Raw genomic sequence first — 7832 nt, forward strand, 5'->3', positions numbered from 1 at the left:
CTGTGTAGCCCTGGCTGTCCTGGAACTCATTCTGTAGACCAGGCTTGCCTCAAACTCAGAAATCTACCTGCCTCTGCCTCCCAAGTGCTAGGATTAAAGGTGTGTGCCACCACTGCCCGGCAGGGAACCAGTCTTGATTTAGCAACAAAGCCTCAGGTATTTCTAAGTCCAGCTTATGTTACTATTCAATTTCATCACCCAGGTCAGGGGCCAATATACTCAAGTAAATCCCAAAAGAAATCTTCAGGGAGGAAGAGGAGAAAGGGAAAGAGAAAGGGAGGAGGAGGAGTAGGAGTTGCCCTTGCCCCAAGAACTCTGTGAAGCAGTGTCAGTCTCAACAGTGCCACTCTGGCCCTTGTCAGAGTACAAATGTTGTAATGTGCCTTCCCTCAATAGAACGAGCAGAGACCAATGCTCTGGGAATTACAGGGAATAGCCAGGCAAGAGCAAACTCTCCACTCCATAGCCATGTAACCAAATTGCCAAAGAGGTAACTATGGCCTTATGAAAAGCATATGAGAACAAACAAAACCAAAGCAATATGTAGTGGAGGTAACTATACTGATATTTAAACTGAGTGGTAAGATAATGAAGTTGAAGATAAAACCTAGGGCCCCAGACGGCTGGATGGGGATCATGCTACCTACAACAACTTAGTTCAGTCTTAGACTCAAGAGGTAGAAGGAAAGCAACGGTTTCTGAAAGCTGTCTTCTGAGCTCCACACTCATGCTATGGCTCATCCCCCAGATACCCCCTGCATGAAATAAACTAATGTTAAAAAAAAAGAAAGATAAAAGATAAATAAGAGCAGGATAGCAGGGATACACTATAAGAAATGAAATCATTGATTCAAAAGAAATGAATATATTTTATAAAAGAGCATTCATCCTCCTGACTATAAAGAAGTTGCCAATATGGAAAAAACTGAGATAGAGAATCAGACAGAGGGCTTGTTATCACCACTCATCACTCAGGGACAGTAGAGTGGAGCCAAGTGTGGATGCTATTGATAGGGAAAAAGAAATCTAATGTCAGAATTCTACTGTAAAACCCATGGCTAAAGGAGAGGAGAAAGGACTTAAACATATACATATGTTATACACATAAACACTGAAAAAATTATTGATAGAAAATATCCTCATCAAAACAAAGGAAAATCTAAAGACAGTTCATGAATGGCAACCCAAGACGAAACTGACTCAGAATGCCCAGCTACTGCCAGAACAAAGTAAATTCTGGGTAAGTCACTAAGCCTAAGAGAAGCATCCTCTGGTACCAGAAACAAAGACAAAATCCAAAGCAGAACAGGAAGTGGGCACTTATGATACGGCAACCAGAGTCTAACAAACTCAGCCGTAGATACCAGGAACCATCTATCTGCTATATACGGCTTGCAAATGTCACAGTCAAGACTGGCTTGGTAACTGTCTGCAAACCTGCTTAAATTCTAGACTGTCATCATTTTGGTATGCCTACATTGTTGTGTATTTACATATACATATATTTTTGTAGTTCTTTTTGTTTGTTTGTTTTGTTTTGTTTTGTTTTTTGTTTTTTGTTTTTCGAGACAAGGTTTCTCTGTATAGTCCTGGCTGTCCTGGAACTCACTTTGTAGACCAGGCTGGCCTCGAACTCAGAAATCCGCCTGCCTCTGCCTCCCGAGTGCTGGGATTAAAGGCATGCGCCACCACGCCCAGCTTATTTTTGTAGTTCTTAATAATGGATATTGAATTCAGACAAAAAAGTCAAAAGCCCAAGATAGAATGGCAATACATTATTATGAAAACCTCTTACATTGAAAAAGATTGGAACTTCTGTTGGACCTCATAGCCAGAGTTAACTCAGACACCTAGAGATCACGTATAGGCTCAGCCTGCTTGTTTAGCCTGCCTTTGCAAGAACAGTGTGACAACTGTCCTCACTTACCTTGGATTTTCCATGCAACCAACTTTTAAAACCTAAGCTAACATATAATTTTAGTCTAATCCCATGCCCCTGACCCAGAGAACAATGCATGATGTGGTGGTAGTCACTTGTAGAAAGGAAAGAAATAGGTTGAAGAACAACCTTATAAAATAAATGCCTGCCACAGAGTCAAAAGCAACACTCAGAGGCCGGGCATGGTGGTGCACGCCTTTAATCCCAGCACTCGGGAGGCAGAGTCAGGCGAATTTCTGAGTTTAAGGCCAGCCTGGTCTACAAAGTGAGTTCCAGGACAACCAGGGCTATACAGAGAAACCCTGTCTTGAAAAACCAAAAAAAAAAAGCAGCACTCGGGTGTCACATGATAGCACGGCTCTGTCATCTGAGTCCGTTGGAGTTAGTAAAGCTTTATCCCTCGTAAAACTCTGTTAAAGATGTCTTCTCTCATATTGATATGATATTCAATAAATGCAGAGCTAAAGCTCCGTTGTATATTTAGGGGTTTTTTTGTTTATATTATGTTAATTGGGTTCCCAAATTGCATGGGAATTCAAAAGAGGGGAAGAAAATCGCCATTGCCAGGAGGAGAAGGTCCCAGCCTGAGAAGTGTAGGAGAGAGAGAGAGAGAGAGAGAGAGAGAGAGAGAGAGAGAGAGAGAGACACTTCCAAGATGAAAGAGTCGTGGGTCAGGGCCCAAGAGGGCTACAGGCCTGGGTCTGTGGTGGCTAGAAGAGAAAACAGGTTTTAATAAGTAATAATTCAGGAATATTGGAAGGGAGAGTATGTTAGCTGCAGGGAAGTTTAGAAGTGCCCAGTCATTGTGCTGTTCAAAACATATTAAAAGGCTGTGTGTGTGTGTGTGTGTGTGTGTCTGTGTGTGTCTGTGTGTGTCTGTGTGTCTGTGTGTCTTTCATTCTTGGATCTAAAACATTTGGGTGGGTACTGAGGAGCATGCACACACCCGCTGCCAGGAAGATTAGAGCAGATTAAGCAACTACCGCTTCAAAGCCCTCTGTTAGGGGCACACATGGGCACAGTGACAGACAAACTCATAGAAGAGCATTCAGGCAGGCACAGATTTAGATTCACGCAACAGACAAACTACAGAAGGGAGAGGTGGAAGACATGGGGAGAAAGAAGTAGAGAACTCAATCTTGTTCTTGGTGAAACGACTGCAAGGGGAAGTCCTCTGATTTATTCTCCTTACTGCGACACCAACACATTTTGGGGACTGTGAGGTCATTAGTAATGTGTTCACAAGCTGGAACAGGGGTGCACCACAGCCATGAAAGCTAGGTGTAAACCACTGAAGTAAAATGAGTTATTATCGCAGGAAACGTGAAGGAACAGTAGAAGGATCAAGAATGATAAACATTCAACACATCACATGTCAGGACATGCTTTCAAATAACAAGAGGGAGGCATTTGACAAAGTACAACCTGTGCTTGGGCAATTCACCTCTCCCTCTGAACCCATGATCAGAAACAAAAAGGAGACATGCCCTTGCCAGTAGCCCCATGTGCTGGCACATCAAAGGAAGCTCCTAGCCGGAGTCCTCTGAGCATAACCCCCGTAATGTGCCCAGGCAGTGCCAGGTTCAAGTCCCCACCCCTTCCGACACTTACCGAGGTACACACCTTGAAACATTCCACTTTCCATCATCTGGAAGTCTTCCGCTTGCTCTAACTGAGCGATGACCTTTGGCTTGGAAAACAGAATCCCTGTTCGTGAACAAGAAGACATGAGTGGCCATACTGGCACAGAGATGCAGCCCAGGTAGACCCTGAGGTAGGGTACCATGCACAGGAGGAGAAACTCTGTTTAGAAAGCAGCCTACAACTGGGCTCCTAGAGGATGTCCTGAAGCCTCAGGATCTGAGTCAGGGCTCTGGCTCGGTGCTCATCTTGGTGGGAGATCTCGGGGGACCCATAGCAACAGGAAAAACACAAGAGAAGATACCCTTTGTCAACTCAGACTTCTTAGAATAACCACAGGAAAGAGCAGTCATGACCGAGCTCATCCACAGGCCCAACCTAGCAAAACCTGTCTGTGTCCTCCCAGGTGGCAGGTAGGGGTCCCGTGTTTCCACGGCAGAGTCTTAACCCCTTTCCCAGCAAGCACCTTACCCAGCGAGGTCAGGTTGCTGTAGTTCTCCAGCATCACCTCTCGGTACAAGGTTCTCTGAGCAGGGTCCAGGTGCAACCACTCATCCTCGCTGAAGGACACGGCCACATCCCTGAAGGTCACAGGCTCCTGGAACAGCAAACCCATTCCTGCTCACCCCAGACCATGCCCATAGATAGCCTGTGAGGATGTTGAGTGTTTCAAACCAAGCAAGTATTTCTGGACATCACCTTCACTCTCCAGCATAAATTCACTTATACAGTAGGTGACACTGTGCCCTCAGAAAGCTCAAATACAGCACCCTTTGTCTTAGTTAGGGTTTCTATGGCTGTGATGAAACACCATGACCAAAAGGCAAGCTGGGGAGGAAAGGGTTTATTTGGCTTACATTTCCACAGCACTGTTCATCATTGGTGGAAGTCAGGACAGGAACTCAAACAGTGGAGGATCCTGGAGGCAGGAGCTGATGCAGAAGCAATGAAGGGGTGCTGCCTACTGGCTTGCTTCCCATGGCTTGCTCAGTCTGCTTTCTTATAGAACCCAGGACCTCCAGCCCAGGATGAACCACCTACAATGGGCTGGTTCTCCCTCATTAATAACTAATTAAGAAAATGCCTTATAGCTGGATCTTATGCTGGCATTTTTCAGTTGAGATCCCCTCCTTTCAGATAACTCTAGTTTGTGTGTCAAGTTGACATAAGACAAGCCAGCACAACCTTACAACAGAACTCCCGAAATCACGAAACAAAATGAGGAAGACAGAGCTTGGAACTTGAGTCTAAGAAATGTCCTAGTCGCCAGGCATGGTGACGCACGCCTTTAATCCCAGAATTTAGGAGGCAGAGGCAGGCGGATTTCTGAGTTNGAGGCCAGCCTGGTCTACAGAGTGAGTTCCAGGACAGCCAGAGCTACATAGAGAAACCCTGTCTCGAAAAACCAAAAAAAAAAAAAAAAAAAAAAAAAAAAAAAAAAAAAAGAGAGAGAGAGAGAGAGAGAGAGAGAGAGAGAGAGAAAGAGAGAGAGAGAGAGAGGTACTAGCCATCAAAAAGGAGAGGGTGTGGTGGTTTCCATGTTAATACTCTGCAAATCATGAGCTGGGCCTCGATGGACATTTGCAGCATTTTTACAGTGGAAGTGCTATGAACCCGCTCTTTCTTTAGCATGCCAGAGGCACATTTTTATGACCCCAAGCTGGTCACAAAGCTTGGCATCTTTCCTGCTCTGAAAGGGCAAAAGTAAATTAATTATTTGACTCATTGGAAATAAATGAAGAGAGAGTCTGCACCTCTGTTTCTTTGCAGTGCTGCGAGTAAAACCCAGAGGCAACATCCCCGGCACTACTCACTCTGTGTTCTCTCTCTCTCTCTCTCTCTCTCTCTCTCTCTCTCTCTCTCTCTCTCTCTCTCTCTCTCTCTCTCTTTCTGCCAGGCTTGCCAGTGGGTCCCAGAGATGCACCTGCCTCTTCCTCTCAAATGCTGGGATGACAAACATTACCATCACTCCTGGCTTTTTCCCTTGATCTCTACTATGCATTGCTTCAAACTTAGGTCCTCACACTTACATGGCAAATATACTACCACTACCAACTGAACCATCTTTCCAGGGAGTATGTGAATCTTCTTAGTGGCTAAGTCATTTGTTAGTCTCAACTCAGAAAAGCTTCCCCCAAGGAACTGGTACCCATGTCCCTCCTTGAGTAGAATCATGACAGATGCTAATGTAATAGCCTTTAGATTAAGAAGGCCAAAACTCCCTGGGAACTTTTCAAAAGGCTCAGTCAAGCAGGCACCAAAGGAGTATTGCTTGCATCATGCAGAACTGTGCATGGGGACAAGTCTAAGTAAACAGGAATTGATCTATCAGTTTCTGTGCTCTGCTTCTGCATTTATGGTACATAGCCTTTTCCTTCTGTTCCTTTGGATGTAGCCCAGAATCACTTGTAGAGATGAGGAGGAAGTTAGATATGGGTGTAAAGGTAGGGGCTGGTATAGGGACAAAGCTCTATTGTTTAAGCTTAGCTTTATGGCAACAAGGGATCGGAGATGATGAGCATTGATGAGAGAAGTGATAATGAGACCAGTCCTACAATCAGGTCAGACCTCAGCTAGGTAACATATTGGGAAGGAGGGGTTAAGCATTCCACCAGTCAAAGGGTATAAGTGGAAAAAGGTATTTAAAAAACTGTACTGATGCCGGGCGGGGTGGCGCACGCCTTTAATCCCAGCACTCGGGAGGCAGAGGCAGGCAGAATTCTGAGTTCAAGGCCAGTCTGGTCTACAAAGTGAGTTCCAGGACAGCCAGGGCTATACAGAGAAACCCTATCTCAAAAAACCTGTACTGACACACTTTGGCCTGATTCCATCTCCTCTTCTTGTACAAGGAAGCCCAGAGAAGCTCAAGAAAGGATAAAATAAATCCGGCCTCCTCCACGCTGCAGCCCAAAGGCAGCTCAAAAAAGAAGTGGCCTTTACTCACCTGAACCTGGGTTGGCAGCAACCTCGTGGTCATTTTTCTCCCTCGTAGCTCCTCCTGATTAGACCCTTGAGGCAGAGAAAGAAGCTCTGAGGTCTACTCAGGCTGGCTGCCCTCCAGCCCTCACTGGGCCACACCAGGCTAGAAAGCACCTGCTGGGCAGCTGCACAACCTAACCTCCCCAAGTGACAGGGAGCCCAAGCTACAGGGAACCCAGGGAACCCAAGCTACAGGGAACCCAGGGAGCCCAAGCTACAGGGAACCCAGGGAGCCCAANCCCAAGCTACAGGGAACCCAGGGAGCCCAAGCTACAGGGAACCCAGGGAGCCCAAACTACAAGGAACCCAGGGAGCCCAAGCTACAGGGAACCCAGGGAGCCCAAGCTACAGGGAACCCAGGGAGCCCAAACTACAGGGAACCCAGGTAGCCCAAGCTACAGGGAACCCAGGGAACCCAAGCTACAGGGAACCTGGGCAGGTGTACCAAGTACAAGCAGACTGTCAACGGGCCTATGACCTTTTCGCTTGAGGTTATAAATAAAGACGAACTGAACTAAACAGTCGCAGCTATCAAATTCATTATTAACAAGTTAAAGGGCACTGTTGTGTGCAACTCCTGGAGGTAAGAGAAAAGCACAAATATTCTACATATCTGCACTTGGACATTGCAAGTTAAACACCTGCAGAATGCGTGCCCTTTGCAGACTCCACCAACTAGAAGTTAGTCCACTCTTCTTCATGGGCCTTCGCCTCTGGTCAAAAGTATTACCAAAGTCACTTAAGTTAACAAGGACACGGACACACACACACACACACACACACACACACACACACACACACACACGCCAGAACTAGCAGCACTAGCCAGAACTCAATTTACATTTTAGAGAAAAGGGGGTGGAGGTGCAGCTCCTGTAGAGCGAATGATATTAACATGTCCTGGGCTCTGTGCCCGGCATTCTTCTGCTCCTTTCCAACAGTAAAACTTTAGATCAAAGGAACAGCGGGGGAAATGGACTGTGGAATTCCGTTAAGATTACTGTCCAGCACTGAAGACTGACAGAAACAAAGTTTCAGCTCCAGGATTGAAAAGCCTGCAGGCGATCTGCTCAAGGCCGACCTGACTTGCTAACCTGAAGCCTGAGGCTTCTTTGATCGCTGTTCGGGCGGCGGGACCTGGAGTCAGGGCCCGAGGCCCTCACCAGCCGCCGAGGCCTCTGCGTGCTCCCGCCAGGCTCGCAGCCCTGCCCCGCAAGCTCCCAGCCGTGCCAGCTCTGCCAGAAAGCTCAGCAAGCCCAATGCCCAGAGGGGG

The 7832-nt window shown here is 46.6% G+C and overlaps 1 protein-coding gene across 2 annotated transcripts in view; it reads right to left on the reverse strand.

Moving 5' to 3' along the window:
- Positions 1-7832, reverse strand: part of Znf879 (zinc finger protein 879) — a 10001-nt gene extending 2169 nt beyond the window's left edge. Inside the window, exons 1-4 of one of the 2 annotated variants that reach the window (XM_021213008.2) lie at positions 7654-7832; positions 6525-6589; positions 4052-4178; positions 3551-3646 (exon numbers count right to left, since the gene is read on the reverse strand). In XM_021213008.2, the coding sequence (XP_021068667.1) occupies positions 3551-3646; positions 4052-4178; positions 6525-6557 (256 nt within the window). In that variant the 5' untranslated portion in view covers positions 6558-6589; positions 7654-7832. The remainder of the gene's footprint in view (positions 1-3550; positions 3647-4051; positions 4179-6524; positions 6590-7653) is intronic. The other variant, XM_029546196.1, reaches the window with a different exon arrangement.

Source organism: Mus pahari, chromosome 14, assembly GCF_900095145.1.
Source record: "Mus pahari chromosome 14, PAHARI_EIJ_v1.1, whole genome shotgun sequence".
Lineage (NCBI taxonomy): Eukaryota > Metazoa > Chordata > Mammalia > Rodentia > Muridae > Mus > Mus pahari.